At 36.7% G+C, this 20,610-nt stretch overlaps 3 protein-coding genes and 1 pseudogene across 4 annotated transcripts; 1 reads left to right on the top strand and 3 right to left on the bottom strand.

Moving 5' to 3' along the window:
- Positions 1-885: 885 nt before the first annotated feature.
- On the bottom strand, positions 886-1,490 carry LOC130497662 (uncharacterized). Its single transcript, XM_056990646.1, has 2 exons — positions 997-1,490; positions 886-927 (listed from the first exon to the last, which is right to left on the bottom strand). The coding sequence occupies exons 1-2, from the start codon at positions 1,457-1,459 to the stop codon at positions 908-910; spliced, it is 483 nt and encodes a 160-aa protein (XP_056846626.1). The 5' UTR covers positions 1,460-1,490; the 3' UTR covers positions 886-907.
- Positions 1,491-10,156: 8,666 nt separating this feature from the next.
- LOC108829735 (40S ribosomal protein S21-2) lies at positions 10,157-11,131 on the bottom strand. The gene is made up of 4 exons (XM_018603332.2): positions 11,024-11,131; positions 10,708-10,781; positions 10,502-10,634; positions 10,157-10,377 (listed from the first exon to the last, which is right to left on the bottom strand). Exons 2-4 carry the CDS (start codon positions 10,755-10,757, stop codon positions 10,312-10,314), a joined length of 249 nt encoding a protein of 82 aa, XP_018458834.1. The 5' UTR covers positions 10,758-10,781; positions 11,024-11,131; the 3' UTR covers positions 10,157-10,311.
- Positions 11,132-11,413: 282 nt separating this feature from the next.
- On the bottom strand, positions 11,414-14,281 carry LOC108829734 (uracil phosphoribosyltransferase, chloroplastic). 2 transcript variants are annotated; one of them, XM_018603331.2, is made up of 13 exons: positions 14,032-14,281; positions 13,867-13,959; positions 13,706-13,784; positions 13,164-13,222; positions 12,976-13,053; positions 12,799-12,880; positions 12,660-12,708; positions 12,518-12,579; positions 12,261-12,328; positions 12,111-12,166; positions 11,981-12,028; positions 11,744-11,837; positions 11,414-11,644 (listed from the first exon to the last, which is right to left on the bottom strand). In XM_018603331.2, exons 1-12 carry the CDS (start codon positions 14,191-14,193, stop codon positions 11,786-11,788), a joined length of 888 nt encoding a protein of 295 aa, XP_018458833.1. In that variant the 5' UTR covers positions 14,194-14,281; the 3' UTR covers positions 11,414-11,644; positions 11,744-11,785. The 2 variants fall into 2 exon arrangements, with proteins under 2 accessions (XP_018458833.1, XP_056847007.1); XM_056991027.1 differs by having other exon boundaries at positions 11,414-11,634.
- A 5,430-nt stretch (positions 14,282-19,711) lies between these two features.
- On the top strand, positions 19,712-20,304 carry LOC108829733 (zinc finger A20 and AN1 domain-containing stress-associated protein 6-like; annotated as a pseudogene).
- The last annotated feature ends 306 nt before the right edge of the window (positions 20,305-20,610 follow it).

The raw sequence follows: 20,610 nt of genomic DNA, 5'->3' as shown, positions 1-20,610 counted from the left end.
TAATGTAAGATAATCAAGCTATGCTATGTAGAACACACAGTAGTACAGGGTTATTCAAATCCAAGAAATACGACTATATTTATTCTTTTAAAAGCTCTTACAACTTCTTATTAAAAGCAATAATACAAACAAGCTCAAGACAAACCTCGACTTGTTTGCTAGTCAACTCGTTCAGAGATCTAAGACAGACTCTGAACCACCTAAGCTCTTAACCCCTAGATGCTTTGCTTCTCCTTCTTAGGACGTACAAAAACTCTCTATTGCTAAAAGCTCTCCCTGTGTGTTAACCTTAACACAGTGCCACGGCTTCCTTATATATCTTTGAGGAAGCCCTAGATCTAATCTAACTACCCAATGGAAACTTTCCATTTCTTTTACTTCAGCGAATAAGCCAATCTTTCTTTTTCTCTTTAGATCGATTGCTTCTTCTTCAAGTCTTCCTTTAATGTCCCTCTTCATTAAATCTTCTTTTAATGCATCGGTCTTGATACGTGCTTCTCACGAACCGCCTCTCTGATGTAGTAGTTCATGTCACACTTCATGAACTACTAGCTCTGCTACAGCATCGCATCTCTCCCACATACACCTTCAATCTCCCCCTTTTTAATTCGTCGTCTCACAAGTACCTGAGATAGAAGACAAGAACAAACCACACACAACAACACAAGTATATATGTCTAAATGTTAATTCAACCAACTCAAGACAATTAAGAACATACTTATATTATCCTAAAAACGGGTTCAAGCAAATTAATACATAATATCAAAAGATAGCATATGCAAATGCTCCCCCATAATCTTAGCCAGTCTGAAAACATGGATAACAAGGAATTGCAACAAGTGGTGCAATTGAAATAACATAGACATAAAAAACAAATAACACAGCTCCCCCACAATCTTGGTCTTCTTAGTCTTCTTCTTCTCCCCCTGCTTGTGAGCACACGGATTAAAAACACCAAGTAAAATAAATCACATATTCATAGAGAGAATACTAACCTGCTACAGCGCTCTGAAGATCCTGAACTATCTCAGCTAGCGCCTGAAGAGCTCGTGTTGTGTCCTGTAAGGCCACTTGCAAATCAACACGGTTAAGTGGTCCTTGAGGAATGGCAACTGATCCAAGCTCATAGACAGATACGCGTCGTGGTGCAGTCCTGGAGCTTGGTGTAGCAGTTCGTGGAGCAGGGCTCGGAGCAGGAGATGACTGACGTGTTGTCCTGGTAGAGCTTCTCTTTGGTTCACTTCTAGATGGTGCCTTTCCTTTAGCTAGTCTCTGCTCATAGATCTCACCCACGCGTTTATCCTTCTTGTAAGGAACCGGACGTTGAAGCTTGTCACTGGGATAAGATGGAACTGCATGCTGGCTTTGGAGAAGTGCCATGATCAAGCGAGGGAAGATCAACCAACGTGCATCATTGACCTGAGTCACTCCAAGATTGAGAATCTGTCTGAACATCATCTTACCCAAATCAGCACGGACTCCATGAGCCATCTTGTAGATCAGCCTTGCCCTCTCAAGTGAGACATACGTCTTGTGAGTAGAGGGAATCCAGTTGTAGGCAGCTATGATCATCAAAGCACCGTAGCATGAAGTAAGAATCCGCTGTGTGAGACCTTCCCATTCTGTCCTCGTATCTCCAGTGATGAATGAAGCCAACTCGGTTACTGAGATTTCATCCAAAAGTTGCATCTTCCTCCACTTCATCCTCAGAAAGTGGTTCCCAATCTATGGTATTGTTGATGAGCGCAGGTGAGAACTTGTACGTTTGTCCCCTCACAGAGACAATTACTTCATCAACATCTGCTTCAGCTTTGGTACTCGGCAGACCTGCATAGAACTCAGCTACAACTTGCTCAACATACACAGCAAGATTCGAGACAGTTGATTCCATAGACCCCTTTTTAATAACCGCCAAGTACCCCCACTGATCAGCCTCCTTCAAATCTACCGAACGCTCAGCAAGTACCTTACGCTTAAGGAACTGATCATACCTTTTCTTGATGAGAGGAGGCATTGGTTCAGCACTTTTGTCACCAGACCTTCTCGATCTCAACCGAGGTGAGGCTTCTGCTTCCTTAGCCAAATATGGAGACTTGGCTGCATCTCCTGGTGTGAGAAATGAGATTGAGTTGGTGTACTAGACTCCCCTGTCTTCCTCTGTTTTGCGGAACGCAACCCTAATCGCTGCAGCACTCGTTTCTTTCTCACTTCCTTCTGTGAAGCTTCATCATCTTTGGGTTCGTCATCACCCGCCTTGCCGGATTCAACATCAGCTCCACTCTGTTCCTTCTCATCTTCAACGACCCCACCATCTGTAAAGCAGACTCATCCTTCTCTTCCGACGATTTATCAGTGACGGGAACATCTTGAATGTCAGCATTAGAGGATCCGATTAGCGGTTGCAGATCTGCTTCAGGCACTTTCGCAGATGGCTCTTCCCCAAGACCCGGAGTTCTTTCATCGCTATCTTCTGAAGCAGCTTTCTCATTCGCGGTGTTGAACGAGTCAAGCTCCTCAGTCACCTCAGGAAGTACATCAGAAACAGGCATATCGTTTCTCGGTGGAGGCGATTCAGGTTCGCCATCAGAAAGTGACCTCCGACTTCCTTCAGCCTCTGCATGCTTCTCTTCCCTGGATGATTCGGCTTGTTGAGCTGATTTCTTTGCTTTCACCATGATAGATGTCAGTTTCTGTGTGAAAATGTGTGAGAGATGAAGAGAGGCTGCGAGATTGAGCTTCTTAAGCACGATGGAGATTTTCTAGGGCTTGTTCCCCACTACTTCCCTTAACGGAATAAAACTGAATCAACTTTTCTGATATTGCAGATCTGGTCCCTGACTTTTTATCCTCTCCTTTGTATTCCTACAACATTTAATTTCTCTCATCCAAACACATAGACATTAGGCACATTCGTGAATTATTAATGTATCATCAGACTTTCAAGATAGTAATAAAACACGAGTCACAACTCACAATTGGCTGAATCAAAGTTAATATAAAGCATTAGATTAGTTCAGTTCAGTTACCATTCATGTGAAGTGCTTCATGAGTTGCCTCAGTGCTTGATTCAAGCTGCACATATAACTCTTCCTAGATCTTATATTCTGGTGCAGCCGATTGTCTTTTTATGGCTAGCTTTCACATTGATATGCCTTTATCAATGCTGCCGGTTTTCATTCTTTATTCTCGCGCTGTGAAACCCCTGTTGTTTCCCATCATGAATCTATCAATCAACTTTTTTTTTATTTTCTGAGCATCTTTCTGTAACATTTCTGGCTCTTTTTATTGAGAGGGGGGGGGGCCACAGATTGACGTGAAACCTGTACCATTACAACACTGACGGCATATCAAGCAGCTCTTTTCCACAGCGTTTTCGGTTCCAAAACCAATCTGAATTATATGTACATCCCGAACCAGCACCTGCACTACTCTCTGCACAACTTGACTCAACAATCAAGGTTACACACACCAATTGCATTTCTTAGTGTGATAAATCGATTAAATTCAAGAGATTTAGTGAATATATCAGCCAACTGCAAATCAGTAACTACATGTTCGATTACTACCTGATTGTCTTCAACTAATTCTCTGATGAAGTGGTGCCTTATGTCAATGTGCTTCGTCCTTGAATGTTGGACCGGATTCCTCGAGATATCAATTGCACTTTTGTTGTCACAATACACAAGAAAGGGACCCGATTGCATTCCATAATCAGCTGACATCTGCTTCATCCAGATAAGTTGTGAGCAACAGCTACCCATGGCAATATATTCTGCTTCCGCCGTAGAAAGTGATACAGAGTTCTGCTTCTTGCTCAGCCACGAGATAATATTGTTTCCAAGAAAGAAACATCCTCCACTGGTACTTTTTCTATCATCAGCACATCCTGCCCAATCAGCATCACAGTATCCCACCAAGTTGTTGTTGGAATTCTTTGAGTAATACACGCCCAAGCTCTCTGTTCCTTTGACGTACTTGATAATCCTCTTTACTGCATTCAGGTGTGACACCTTAGGCTTGGCTTGATACCGTGCACACACACCAACACTGAATGACAGATCTGGTCGACTCGCTGTCAAGTACAACAGACTACCAATCATCCCTCGATAGAGCTTGACATCCACATCTTCTCCTGCTTCATCTCGTGAAAGCTTCAGTGATGTACTCATGGGTGTTCTAAAAACTTTGGAGTTCTCCATACCAAATCGCTTTACCAAACTGTTAGCGTATGCACTCTGAGAGATGAAGACACCTTTCTCTGACTGGAACACTTGAAGTCCAAGAAAGTACTTCAGTTCGCCACACATGCTCATCTCAAACTCTTGAGTCATATTCTGAACAAACTCATCAACCAGCTTCTGTGACGTGCCTCCAAAAATAATATCATCCACATAGATTTGAACGATGATTATATCTTTTTCAACCTCCTTGAAGAATAGTGTCTTGTCTATGCTCCCTCTAATGTACTCCGCTTCTAGCAGAAACCTTGTGAGTCGTTCATACCAGGCACGCGGTGCTTGCTTCAAACCATATAGTGCCTTCTTCAGTCGGTACACGTAGTCATGATGCATTAGGTCCTCAAATCCCTTTGGCTGCTCAACATAAACTTCCTCCTGAAGTACTCCATTGAGGAAAGCACTTTTCACATCCATTTGATGCACTTTGAAGTTCAGAATGCACGCCATTCCCAGAAACAGTCGAATAGATTCCAATCTTGCAACTGGAGCAAAGGTTTCTTCAAAGTCTACTCCTTCAATCTGTGAGTATCCTTGAGCTACAAGCCTTGCCTTGTTACGAACTACTTCTCCATGCTCATCAGTCTTGTTCTTGAAGATCCATTTAGTGCCAACTACATTTACTCCTTCAGGTCTAGCAACAAGTTCCCACACATCGTTCCTGGTGAACTGCTCAAGTTCTTCCTCCATTGCGACAATCCAATATTCATCACGTAGTGCTTCAGTGTGTGTCTTAGGTTCTATTGATGAGACGAAACATGGGAACTGCACCATTTCTTTAAAATTGATCACCTTTCCACGCGTTTTTCGTCCTTCTTCAATCCCTCCAATCACATCAGACTTCGAATGATTGCGATGAACTTGCTGAATCACTGATTGAGGTATTGTATCTGTGGTAGGACCTTCCTCAATGACTTCAGTAGCAGCTACAGATGTTCCACCTTCTTCCTCTTCATCTGATCCCAAGTCATCACCTACAACCACAGACAAATCATCAAATACAACATTCACTGATTCTTTAATTGATTCTGTTCGCTTGTTGTAGACTCGGTATGCTGAGCTAGACTGTGCATAACCCAGAAAGAATCCTTCATCACTTCTTGAGTCAAACTTCCCAAGGTAGTCCTTGTCATTCAGTATGTAGCACCTGCATCCAAAAACATGAAAGTAACTAAGATTAGGAGTTTTGCCTGTCCATATCTCATATGGTGTCTTTGTTGTCCCTTTTCTGACATACACACGGTTGATTGTGTAACACGCTGTGCTGAGTGCTTCAGCCCAGAACCTCTTGGCTATCTTGTTACCATGAAGCATTGCTCTTCCCATTTCCTGTAGAGTTCTATTCTTTCATTCAACTACTCCATTCTGCTGAGGTGTCCATGGTGCTGCAAACTGATGAGCTATTCCTCTTGATTCAAGAAAGGTAGTCATGGCTTCATTCTCGAATTCTCCTCCATGATCACTGCGTATCTTCTTGATTCCTCCCTTTTCATTTATGAGTTGAAGTGCCCAGATTTTGAAACTTTCAGACACTTCTGACTTTTCCCTGAGAAAACGAACCCAGGTGAATCTGGTGTAGTCATCCACTAGTACAAACACATACTTCTTTCCTCCAATACTCTCGGTTTGCATAGGACCCATGAGATCCATGTGAACTAGATCCAATGGTGCCTTTGCCTGAACATCCGGTACCTTCTTGTGTTGTATCTTGACTTGCTTTCCCTCATTGCATGCACCACACACAATCTTGTCATCAATCTTGAGTTTGGGTACTCCTCGAACCAAGTCGTTGCATACAAGATTCGTTAGATTCCTGAAGTTCATATGTCCCAAACGTCTATGCCATAGATCAATATTCCCTTGAGCTGACAAGCACTTAACCTTCTTTTCCCACATGTAACAATTATTGCCAGATCTCACACCTTGTAGCACTGTTACACCATGTTGATTTATTGCACGGCAATCAATTGCTGAGAAGCACACCGTGAGTCCGTCATCACACAGTTGACTCACGCTGATCAAGTTAGCCTTCAATCCTTTGACAAAGTAGACATTCACCAATTTAGGTACTTCTGAGTTACACGTTGTACCTTTGCCTTGAATGACACCACAGCCTCCATCTCCAAAGGTTACCTTTCCTCCTTTTACTTTTGACACTTTGTCTAGATACTCAATGTTTCCCGTCATGTGTCTCGAACACCCACTGTCGAAGTACCATGGTTCCTCGGATTCGGAATCACTCGCCACTCGTGCCATGTTACATCGAACGGTACTTCTTGGTTCAGTCACTATCTTAGGGTACAAGTCATTTTTCTTCATCCAGCCTCGAGAAGTCTTGCCTATTCTCCAAAACTTGTGTTGTCTCCATACTTGTTTGACCCGTTCCAGATACTTGTAGCAATACCTCTTGTAATGACCAAACTTTCCACAGAAGAAACATCCACTCATCTGAGCTGGAGTAGTTTGTGTCTTGGTTTCTTCAGCATGCGCAAAACCTCCAGATACAAAGCGCGTTGTACCTGTTGAACTACTCTGTCTTCCAGTGTAACCAAGTCCCATCGATGAGCTTTCAGTTCTTCCACTGCTCAGAATCTTGTCAAGTTGCTTGGTTCCCGTGAGCATCTTAATCTTCCGATATTGCTGATCCAATTCAGCTTGAAGATCTGCTGCTTTCTTTCTTTCAGTAAGTAACTCTTCTCTGAGCTCGTCCGCTTGCTTAGACAAGACCAATTTTTCTTTGATCAGATTCACACTTTCCTTGGCCAACTCAGCTTCCCTGTCGAGGTCATCTTTCAACACTTGTACTTCAACTTCCAGTCTTGCCTTCTCTTTAGCCAATGCCAAATTCTCCGTTCCCAGCTTCACTAGCGTCTCTCGAACTTCCTTGTAGCTTTCATCTAAGTCATTTTCTTGCTCAACATCACTCTCAGATCCTGACTCACATTCCACGATTCCTAGAAATGCCACAAAGTTGTTCACTTCCTCTTCACTCTCGCTGTCGGACTCGCTGTCATTGATTCCTATCATGGACTTTTCCGGCTTTCTCCTACCATCCGACTCACATTCAGCTTGAGTGTGTCCATATCCCTTGCAGTTATGGCACTGAATCTCTCTTCTTTTCACTGTGGGACACTCAGTTCGAAAGTGACCATACCCCTTGCATTCATAGCACTTAGCATCATTCTTCCTGTAGTTCTTCTCTGGCTCGGACGTCTTCCTACCTTGGCCAAACTTCTTCTGCCCATTCTCCACTTTTCGTAGAGCTCTATCAAACCTTCTGACCAGAAGACTCACAGGATCATTATCATCCATATGCTCCTTTTCAACTGATGCAAGAGCAATTCCTTTTTCCTTCATCCCACCAGACACACCAGCCACTTCCATCTCATGAGCTTGTAACATTCCAACCACTTCATCAAATGTCATCTCGTCAGTGTTACAGGAGACGGTCATAGCTGCTTTGTATGCCATGAACTTAGACGGCAAGCACCTCAAGAACTTCTTCACAAGTTTCTTCTCTTTGTATTTCTTCCCAAGTGTAAGTGCTTCTTGTGCCAGTGAGCTAATCTTTGAACTGAAATCTCCAACAGATTCATTCTCTTCCATCTTTAGCTCTTCAAATCTTGTTGCAAGCATATCCTTTCTAGAACTCTGAACCTTTGAGGTTCCTTCAAAGTGCTTCTGCAGAATATCCCATGCATCCTTTGCTGCCTCGCATCCTTGAATTAGTTCAAACTGCTTCCTTGCTACACTGCAATGTATGACAGTTAGTGCACGAGCATTGAACTTAGCCATCTTGTTCTCATCATCAGTCCAGAGCTCCTCCAGTTTTGGAACATCTGTCCCATCCTCGGCTCTTGCAACAGGTGATTTCCAACCAGATTCCACAGCCTTCCATGCCAATGGGTCAATGCCCTTGATTGTAGCCTTCATGCGCGCCTTCCAGAATCCATAGTTTCCTACTTCAAGGATCACCTTGGAACTTATCACCAATTCGCGATAGCTATCCATCTTACTCCGCAGGATCTACCTGTTTAAATAAACAAAGTACAGATACCCGCTCTGATACCAATTGTTAATGTAAGATAATCAAGCTATGCTATGTAGAACACACAGTAGTACAGGGTTATTCAAATCCAAGAAATACGACTATATTTATTCTTTTAAAAGCTCTTACAACTTCTTATTAAAAGCAATAATACAAACAAGCTCAAGACAAACCTCGACTTGTTTGCTTAGTCAACTCGTTCAGAGATCTAAGACAGACTCTGAACCACCTAAGCTCTTAACCCCTAGATGCTTTGCTTCTCCTTCTTAGGACGTACAAAAACTCTCTATTGCTAAAAGCTCTCCCTGTGTGTTGAACCTTAACACAGTGCCACGGCTTCCTTATATATCTTTGAGGAAGCCCTAGATCTAATCTAACTACCCAATGGAAACTTTCCATTTCTTTTACTTCAGCGAATAAGCCAATCTTTCTTTTTCTCTTTAGATCGATTGCTTCTTCTTCAAGTCTTCCTTTAATGTCCCTCTTCATTAAATCTTCTTTTAATGCATCGGTCTTGATACGTGCTTCTCACGAACCGCCTCTCTGATGTAGTAGTTCATGTCACACTTCATGAACTACTTCAGCTCTGCTACAGCATCGTCTTCCCATACACCTTCAAATTTCCTTTGGAAAGTGGTGAGTAATGCCATACCGGTTGGAGAGCTACTGGTCAAAAGGGGCATAAAATTGGATCCGACCTGCCAAGCTTGTGGTTCTCAAGATGAATCTATTAATCACTTGCTCTTCTCCTGCCCTCGTGCACGACATGTTTGGGCTCTCTCTGGAATTCCCTGGCCTGAGAATGGTTTTGATGAAGTCTCGCACTACGCTAATATCTACTGCTTAATCTTGATGGCAAATAATCGTGATCTGGCTCAGGCGACTCGAGATGCTATCCCTTGGACGGTATGGTATTTGTGGAAGACTAGAAACGCTATCCTGTTTAAAAGTAAGACCAAGAGCGGTTAAAGGAGGAAAAATCTGCTTCCAAGGATCTATCGCGACGCTGGTGCCCTCCAATCAGAGATTGGCTTAAATGCAATGTAGGTGTGGCGTGGGATAAGGTCACTATGAGAGGTGGTGGAGCTTGGGTAATCAGAGATTACAGGGGTAAAGTGATTCTGCATAGCAGAAGAGCTTTCTCCAATGTTAGGTCTTTGCTTGATGCAAAATTTGAGGCTCTGATCTGGGCTGTGGATAGTATTCGAGACCACCGGCTAAATCATGTTATCTTGGCGGTAGAAGATAAGACTCTTACAGGTATGATATTGCGTCCGAAAGCTTGGCCTAACTTTAAATTCTACTCGTCAAAGCTTTTGGAACGGCTCTCAGCTTTAGAATGGTGGAGAATTGTTTTTGAGGACAGACATTGTAATAGAGGGGCGTTCCTCATTGCTCAGAGCGTCACAAGAGGTGGATATATCCAATCTTATGTGGCTTCTGGTGCACCGCTTTGGTTGCATGAACTTTTTGGAAATGAGGAAAGCTCTCCCTCTCTTTAGAATCTGTCGTGGGAACTATATATTGTCTGACTTGTAGGAATTTTTTGGGAAGTCTGTTAGTGTTCCCCTGGTTTCAGTTCCCTGTATTGGACTTGGGAAGTTTGGATATTGTATTCGACTCTTGTAATTGGTCTGTGACTTTATGTTAATCTAATATAACCTTCAGATGAAAAAAAAAAAAATTGCAGATTGGGAAAGTTGGGAAGCAGTTGTTTGAAGATGTGGTGAAGAGTGAGAAGCTGTTCAACACAAAAAAACTTTTTTGGTATTTTGTTCACATAGTTCCTCCAGCTGTAAACCAAGTGGAAGACATTCCATGTTTTTAAGTGATGTAGCAAGTTCTTTTGTATAGATGACTACGAGAATATAATTGAAAAGTAAAATATGAGTCTATTGGCACCAAAAAGCTTGGTAATTATCTTTCATAAACCAGAAAAGCCAAACACGAGTTCGCAACTAGAGAAAATTCAAAAGAAACATAACAAAAATCACAAGAGGCAGAAGCATAGACTCTCTATAGCCCCTTCACTGTTGTTTGGTCTCGACCTTCTTCTTCTGCCAGAGCCTGTCCACGCCACTGTCTGCGTCTCCCTGAAATTAGACAAACACAATAATCATACGCTTTCCTACAAGCAATTATGGAAGACTAATCTAATAATTGATATAATTACAAAATTAAAAAAGAAGAAGAGATTGGATGAGAGTGATGACAGACCTGAGCACGGACAAACCCGCAGAGAGCAAGTGTGGTGAATTGGCCAGTGTAGATACCATCGGCATCAAGATGGCCTATGTTAAGCTGAACAGAGGCGTGATCCTTTGAAGTGATCAATCTGTTCGTGGCCGAGCTGCATATTCAAAACCAAAGAATCAGCTAAATTCAAATAAAAACAGTTCAATAAAGAGTAGCTTATATTATACCATTTCCTGGGAATGTATAGCTCAGTGACGACACCTTCTTCGTTTTGCATGATTCTTGGCTTTTAAAAATCGATCTGATCAATTCAGAAACAATGTCTCATGAGCAACAGAACATCATTCTTTTTAAAGAGAAACATATTCTCCAGCAGAGGAACATATGATCAATGAAGTGAAGAATAATCGAAACTAAACTGATAAACATTCAACGAAAGTTGTACAGACATTTCTACACGAAGGAATGGCGCATTTGGTAACAAAACGGAGGATGATATAGACTGCAAGAAGGAGATCAAAGAGCCTGAGATGTATTTCTCACCTGAGAAGAAGAAGAGTGTGTGAAGCGAGAGAAAGAGAGCAGTCCGGCGGCGAAGGAAAACGAGACACAAAAGCAAATTTATAGTCGCGAGCTCTTAGGGTTTGCTTAGATCTACTATAGCGAACCGAGCCAATTTGAACGGGTATGTAAAAATGGAATGAACCGAGCCGAACCGGCCTTTCGTGAAAGGGAAACTGGTTTAACCGAACTGAATACAAGATACTAAAGATAGTTTCGGTTTATTAGTAAACCGGATGAGAACGTAAATATCGAATTAAACCGGTACGAAATCAGAAAAACTATGGTTCGAATGAACTGAAAAAACAAACTGAACCGCGTAACAGTCTCTATGCTAATCACAGCTTACATTAGTTTTTGAGTCTCCATCGCAGTTATAAGATTATAGTATAATGATTGATTCACTAGTATTTCAGATTTTAAACAATATTTTTCAAAAAAATTGTTTTGTAGACAGAAGTTGTTTCACTAGCAAGCGACAAACAATGATAAATCTCGACGAAGCAAAAACTGGTGTGTTTTACAAGTTTTTTTCTTTGTTTCGTTATAATGAGGAACGCATATTCTCCATGTTGATCTCTTCTCATAGACCTCTAGACAAACCTGACATTGACACACATCAATAAACAAAAGTAGGTAAGAAACCCCAGAAAATAATATCAACTCCAGTGTGACTTTGAGTGTAAATTTAAAAGAACTCACACAAGAATCACTTCATCAAAACGTGAACCACAAAACTTGTTTTCATGTCCCGAAACTGCGGTCTCCAGCATCTCCAAGCCCAGGGACTATGAACCTAATCCATAATAAACGACATTATAATTCCATACTGTTTCATACTTTTCTTCGAGAAACAAGCATCAACTAGCCCACAAACCCGAACTATTCATATATATCACTGTAGTGTGCAATAAAAAGCAGGCCTGAAGAGACTTTTACCCCTTTTCATTGACTTCAGGATCGATGATTCCAGCATACACATGAAGCCTGGAATGTTGCATAAATATAAATAATCTATCCAAATGATAAAAAAACAAAACTTAAAGAGTAGATCTTTCGGTATTGATACCCGGGGTACTTCTCATTAAGCTTCGATAGTGCAGGAGGTGCAGCAACCGCACAAATCTGTAATCAGGGAGTTACCAGATAAAAGCATTATATCTTAAAGGATTATGTTCTGTATCCAATGCTTCAGAAAACAGCTAACCCCCATGCTTACCACTTTGATTTGCTGAACAGACAAACCACGTTCCTTCAACAGACCCATCGCTGCAATTATCGTACCGCCTAAAATACAAAACAAACTCATGTTTTGAAGCAGTAGAGACTAAATTACTAAATCTACACTTGTAGTTATGAAAACATTCTGTATCACCATGTCATGCATTCACATTCCTACGTATCGCTTACATTGAGGACACATCAAGACTAGTTACATTTGTTCTACTGTAGTGGTGGGAAGACTTGCTTGCTTACCTGTAGCAAGCATTGGGTCGACCAAGAACACTCTGGAATTCTTGGGAAATTCGTCAGGCAGCCTGAAAGAACATGTATATACCAAAGCTGTCATCATAAATGCTTCAGTACTAATTGGATAATGATGTGGAGAGGTTCTTACTTGTTAAGATACACAGAAGGCAAAAGTGTTTTCTCGTCCCGACTTATTCCTGATTAGAAAAAAGGATAAACACAGTGACATAAGAATATAACAATCCTATCTTCAGGCACGAGATTATATAGTAAGTATATATACTTACCTAAATGATATATTTTATTTGCTGGCAAAACTGTCGATGCATGTTCCGCAAGAGCAAGGCCAGCTCTTAAAATGGGAACAACCTACGCAGACACAGAAGCCAAGAACAAGAATTGTCTTTTAACTTTTTGGAATTTAGAAGAAACAAAAAAAAAAGAGTTTTAGGGGAGAGACAAACCGCTATAGGCTCTCTAGGATCAATGAATTCAACAGAAGCAGGACCCATCGGAGACATGATTTCTCCAACAACAGTTGGCTTTTATCATCATCACATGAATATGGAAAAATCAAGAAACAATTAAGCAAACACACACATGGAGGCACCAAATTTAAATAAAAGAAGAGATGTGAACCGTTTTAACGCACCAGCCACTCTCGAGATGCTTCATACATCAACAGTCTCCCTAGTTCACCTATTGCATTCCCTATGATCATCATAAGAACACAAGACATAAGACTTTATTATATATCAAAAAATGAAAAATCTTCTATTTTTTTTCTTCAAACGCAATTTAGCTGATTAAAGAGATTATGGACCCGCACATGTCCACAACATGTTAAACTAACGTTACTTTGAGTTGTCAGAGTGACTTTCATGAAAATCTTCATTCTCAAAAATACAATTTAGCTGATTATTTTTTGAATGATTAAGAGGCTATAGGACACCATGTTCATGACAAATTAACTATACTGTCATATTTCCAGGAATATATTCTTTTTTTTTCAAACACAATTTAGCTGATTGTTTTCCCTAAGACAACAAGTCCAGAACATGTTAAAGTAACTCTAGTTGTTGTCAGACTTGCATGATATGTTGCCAACACCAGAGACCAGACACACAACCTAACAACTAAAGATTGAATGAATCAGTACAAAACAATTCAAATCCAAAACCTTATACAACTCACTGAAAATAGGACAAGGAGTTTGGTCGTTTCTCAGGACAGAGATCCAATGTTTGATCAAAGGATGTGGTGGCACGAATACCTGCCCAAAAAAATAAAAAACAAGATTCAATTCATCTACTTTTTTCACTTTCGAAAATAACTGTTGATATCAAAATTTTTACCAGCATCCTATTGCTTCCGTTAATCGAGCCTTCCGACGCCGCCATTTTAGCAATATTCCGCCGTGAAACAGGCGAAAGAGAAGGAACCGGACTCTGTAGAATTCGAGATGAGTATCGTATCCAAAAAGTATATATATATATATATATATAGGCTACAGTGGTCACCTGAGCGAGGAGGAAGGGAGAGGAATTAAAGGAGAGGAGAGAGGAAGGGTTAGGGTTTATGCGGCCGCATTGATGTTGTGGGGGAGCAAAACGCAGCGTTTCGGAGTAGTGACACCGGAAAGCGTTACTAGTACTAGTACTAGTACTAATTGAGTACGCCATTTCCCGACGATATCCGAATCTGGTCTAAAACTGAGAACGACGATCGAGCGCAATTCTGAATCAGATAGATACTAAACCGGCCTTCACAACTGTACCGGATCATTTTGCTTGCGATTGGGCTACATATGGATGGGCGTTTGGATACCGTTTGGATTTATTTGGCTTTTGGGTTTTCCGTTTTAAAGATTTCAGCATTATTTAGATATTTATAAATGTCAGTTCAGATTTAATTTGGATCTATGCTGATTCGGTTCATATTATTCGTTTAAATTATTTTAAAATTTTTAAAAAATTATTTACGGTGATAATAATAATAATCTATTTTCTATGACCAAACATATATATATATATATAACCTGTGCTTGATTTTCTTATGATCATAAACATATAAATATCAATTACGAAAATATTCTAATTTTAATAATTAAATAGTCTTAGCATCATATTTGTCATCAAATTATTATTTTTAAAAAAAATAATATTAATTAGGTTTTATTTTTTTGTATTTAAAAAAAAATTCTATTTTATAAATCTCTTTTTTATTTACAGTAAAAATAAAAAATATCAAATACCCTTCTAACAATTTTTGCTTAGTATTTTTGAAAAGGAAAACTACTATCAATAATCACAATTCTCTTTTCTTTAGAATTTCAGAAAAATTAAATTGCTAGAAAATAATTATTTCTACTCACTATTAAATAATTTAAAATGACTATTTTTACAATTCGTATCAATACTATTTTACGCTTCTTTTGTTAACTAAATATTTTTAGTATCATGTTCATCATAAAATTCTCTCTTAAAAAGATATTATCAGATAACTTTCTACAATTCTATTTTGGTTACAAACTAAAAACATGATACAAATTTCTTTTGAAATGAAAAAATACAAATATTTTTTAACAATTAAGAGTTTTAGAAAACGAACTTAATATTTCCTATCTTTTACAATTATACTTCGTCTAGGATTTTTTCTTATAACGACTGTTTTATTGATTTAGTTAGAAATCACAAAGTCATGGTGAAATTCATGTATAATAAACCTTGGAACTAAACTATGAAACCAAAACAAGTTATTAAACGGAATGTCTTGTTTTGCTAATTTGTCTAGGATTAAGAAAAATAAAATTACTATCAGATGATTATTTCCAGTTAATATTAAGTATTTTAAATATTTACTATTTTAGAATTTGTTTTCAATATCACTAATATTTTTAAAAAATTTCTTTGTTAATAAAATATTTTTAGCATAATTTTTCATTAAAATTTTAAAAGTAAAAGTACTATTAAATAAACTAAAACTAAAATTATCTTTTGTCAGGATTTTAGAAATAAAATTTTCAGTTAATAATAAAAAGGAAAAAAATACAAAATATATTTCATTTAGGATTTTAGGAAAAAGGATATTTTTCACATAATTTCAGGTTTTTATTGAAACATTCACAAACTTGGCACATGTGAAAATCATATGGGGTGAAATATTTGGAATTATTATTGGTTTATAATTTTTTACACACAAAATTATCTATTAAAAGGAAATTTAGTTATTTATAAGAAAAATAATATTAAGTAACAATTTTATTTTATGTAGACTTTTTAAAAAGGAAACTTTGTGATTTTATAATTAGTTCTTTTTAGGATTTTTCATTAAACAGTTTCTTGTATTTGTAGGATACTATAACACATTTTTGTTGCGGTTTTATACAACTAACTTATTTTTAATAAATAAAAATTGTATAGTTAATTATATATTTTGTCTCATACGTAAAAACACATATTCATCATATTCACAGATATTCATGTACGATAACAACATCATAATTTAAAAAATTATGTTAGCATGATAAGAAAATTGAGTTGTGATAGAAATTTAAAGAAAATATTTATGTAATATTTTTCTTGTAAATACTATTATGTGTTTGTGAAAATAATATGAGGAATCTTGATCCTAAATACATATTGTGAAATATTTGTAGCTATTTTGGTTTACAATTTTAACATACAATCTATACTATTATTTGCGAAGTGATTTTTCGCAACGGAGCTCCCACGTTAAAAGTTAGAGTGGTTAATATCGATATTACCCTTATCTATAACTAAGCTAAAAATAAAACAAAAAATTAATTTATTTGATTAGGTAATTGATTAAAATAATAATATTAAGATTTATCCAAAATCTAAAAATATTTTAAAATATAAATATAATTCCTATATGTATGTTGTGTTGTTATCTGAATTTGTTTTTTTAAATATAAAGTTGAAAACATAAAGTATATAACCAAGTATTAATCAAATAAAATTCTTAGATATAAATTATTTGCGAAGTGATTTTTCGCAACGGAGCTCCCACGTTAAAAGTTAGAGTGGTTAATATCGATATTACCCTTAATGAATAAAATCTATAATTAAGCTAAAAATAAAAACAAAAATTAATTTATTTGATTAGGTAATTGATTAAAATAATAATAGTAAGATTTATCCAAAATCTAAAAATATTTTTAAAATATAAATATAATTCCTATATGTATGTTGTGTTGTTATCTGAATTGTTTTTTAAATATAAAGTTGAAAACATAAAGTATATAACCAAGTATTAATCAAATAAAATTCTTAATTTTATATAATTGAAAAGATAATATTAAGTGATTTTAAGATTTATTTCTATATAATAAATAATAAATATGTGTACAAAGAATTTTTCAAAATTATAATTAATATGTAAGAATTTTCAACGAAATAAAATAATAATTTATTATCATAGTCTTTTAGTTAGTAACACATATATTAATGAGTAATTATAAATTATTTAGTAATTATGATTTAATATAATAAAACCCAAACACAAAAACGAATTTAAATTTTATGAAATCAGACAACTCATTAAAATTGATATAATAAAAATCTTTTTAAAATAAAAAGATAATTCATATACATATTTTGTTATTATCCAATAATATATTTAATAAATATTAAACGATTATTTCTATATATATATATATATTATCATCTAAAAAGAATATCTTTCAATCATAAATAAAATTAGTTGCAAAAATATATAGTTCAAAATATTTCTACTATATGTATGAAAGCTTTCAAGAAATTAAAGAAATAATGAATATATATATTTTGATAAATAAATTTTATATATAAATAATTTGATATTCTGTAAAAAAAACTTAAAGATCATAAACAATAACTTATCATGATATTTAGTTAGTAATTGTAAAATGATTAGGCCCGCTTGAGCGGGCACAACACCTAGTTATCTATTAAAAATCAAAAATACTTATTTATAATAAATAATTGGAATTGTTTTACACTTTCTCTGTTTAGGATTTTTGGAGAGTCTAAAGCATGACATCACATGTGTGGGCATAGACGCTAGTGTTTATGTAGTACCTCTTTACCTCCTCTTGTAAGAAAATGAATTGTCCAACTATTCACTTTAATATTGATCCTCTCATTTAAAAATCAAAAAAATCTGAATTTTTGATCCACCAAGACTTTCAGGGATACCAAGATAGTTTCCATCCATCTGAATTTTTGATCCACCAAAAATATATAGCTTTTTACAAATATGATATATTGATGTAAAAAATTAATCGTATTTAGCTTATTTTTATTAATGTGATATACATATTAATAGTGATATATGAGTTATTAATATATTTTAATAGTATTACCAAAAATAAATATTTCTATAAAAAATTTACATAAATGATATTATATGAGTTATTAGTCATTACCCTATTTATTTTTTTTTACCAAAAACTAAAAATAGTTATAAGGAAATTTTACATGTCATAACTTAATTGATGCTATATCGTTATTTTCTAAAACAATGTCATTTGCTTTTTTGATGAAAATTAATATAGCGATGACATGTATACAAATCATTTTTCAAATAATATCTGAGAATTGAAAAAAATATTTGGTTTATGTCTGATCTGTGGTCTAGGTGTTATATACTTATCAATTTAACACTGGAATAGACATAACTTTACAGTTGAGATACTCAGATGTTATTATTACAGATCACAAGACATAAGACATAGAAGTAGTGTTTTGAAAACCGGTCCGGACACTGACTCGGTGTAGCTACTGGTTGACTGGTTAGACCGGTTCAATCGGTCGAACCGAGTTTCTATTTATGAAAAATAAATATATATAATTATATATTTATACTTTATAAACTTTATTTCTACATATAATACATTCTCTATTCTTTATTATTAACTAAAAATAAACAACAATCATACATTTAACTATATATATAGTAAAAACTGAATAGTGAATACTATGTAAACTGAAATTGAAAAACGCAAATGATTTACGGTTACAATTGTCATATTTATTTATTTTTACAACTAACATCTCAAATTTTATGAATATAGCAAAATAAAGATAGTATATGAGAGTCGAAAATATATATTTTTTTACATTGGTTCTTAAGAAAATAAGAAAATAAAAAATCAATTAAATAGTGATAGTTCAAAACTAATTATAAAATAGTAAATTTTAGCTAGTAATAATAGAAAACACTTAATTATATGGTAATTTTTAAGAACCGGATTTTAAAATTAACCCGGGTCACCGGTTTTACCAGTTTTCAGCCGGTTTTACAGTTTTTTCTCAAATCCGGGTCTTAAACCGAACCGGATCGGCTTCTTAAGTGAGTCACGGTCGGACCGGTTCGACCGGTCGGCCCGGTCTGGTTTTCAAAACACTGCATAGAAGCCATTGGTTCCAAACAAAGGCAGATTTCTTGTCGATATGAAATACTCCATTCGTTTCAAAATAAGTGTCGTTTTATGATTTCAATGCAAAATTTATTAATTTTTTATTCTAATCTATTTTCTATTGATTGAAATGTGGTTAGATGTATTGATAATAATATTTTTATCTAGTAAATATACAAAATTAAATATTTTATTAAATGTGTATCGAAGTCTATAACGGCAAAGAGGAATAATTATCCACAGTTTCTGTGCATGTTGGTCCAGAATGACATACCAGGAGCTTTGTGGTATTGGGAACGAATTGAAGGACGCCATTGACGCAAAACGAGAGAGATATGAAGGAGGTATATTGTTTTTGTGTATCGTTGGTTTATTTTATATTGTTTTTGTGTATCGTTGGTTTATTTTATATATCGATATGAAATACTTACTAATTATCCACAGTTTCTGTGCATGTTGGTCCAAAATGACATACCAAAGCTGGTCTATTTTAACCAGAACTGTGAGTCAACCCAACATTATTATTAAACTTTTCTTTGCTAAATGCATTAAATTTAGAGCAATTGCACTTGATATACACGGTAAAAACATTATTTAGGTGATCAGTCACGTACTGTTTGACTTTTCTCATATCTCAAAAGTAACCTTATACAAATCTGACTCGCCTTCTACGTTAATCCTATGCTACCTAACTGTCCCACTATCACTCCCTCTCTGTGTATTTCCTCCATCTCTCTCTCTTGTGTTTTATTGATTTTTTCTTTAAATTGATTTTTGTTATGCCTCGAACTTTCTTTATAGCGGAAGAACATCGATGTCAGACGCCGGAAGGCCACCGTCTCTGTGCTAACAACTGCGGCTTCCTCGGCAGCTCCGCCACCATGAATCTATGCTCCAACTGCTACGGCGATCTCTACCTTAAAAAACAGCAAGCTCCCATGAAATCCACTCCGTCGCCGGAGATCGTTTCCGTGACTCTGCCACCGGAGCAGCAGCAGAAACGGCAGAATCGGTGCCCGTCGTGCAGGAAACGGGTCGGGTTTACCGGGTTCAAGTGGTGCAGGACGACTTTTGGCGGGGCTCACAGGTAGCCGGAGATTCACGGATGCACGTTCGATTTCAAATCGACCGGTCGCGAAGAGATCGCCAAGGCAAACCCACTCGTCAAAGCGGTGAAGCTTCAGAAAATTTGATCGGAGCCGTTCGATGCGTTGACTTTTAAGCTATACAGTTGCGATGCTGTTTGCTTTCTATGATGATGATGATGATAATGATAGTGACTGGTGAACTGCTACAGTAAATACGGCTACAATATATTACAAGAGGCGTCAAACGGCGAGGAAATGGCAACGGGCCACTTATGTAATTTCACTTATCCTCCTATGTCTAACTAGCCAATTAATTTATTTTCTGCATGGTTACCTAAATATCTTTATTTTCTTGTATATTCAGCTAAATAACTCTTAAATTTAATACAAACTAACAAAAAAATAAATTAATGCAAACGCACACGTAAAGAAACAATCATGGATTAAAAAAAAACCTTGCCAAAAAGAATTATGAACAAATCTACCGAAAAACACCCTAAAACAGTAAAACTAGAGGATTAAAAAACAGAGGTGAATGAAAGAAACAGAGGATGCCTAAAACCTAGACTAAAAGGCAGTGTGTCCTCCGT

The sequence above is a fragment of the Raphanus sativus genome, chromosome 7 (assembly GCF_000801105.2).
Source record: "Raphanus sativus cultivar WK10039 chromosome 7, ASM80110v3, whole genome shotgun sequence".
In the NCBI taxonomy this organism is placed as follows: Eukaryota; Viridiplantae; Streptophyta; class Magnoliopsida; order Brassicales; family Brassicaceae; genus Raphanus; species Raphanus sativus.
The sequence above is the reverse complement of the archived record's forward strand: the minus strand, read 5'-3'. Positions and strand labels throughout refer to the sequence as shown.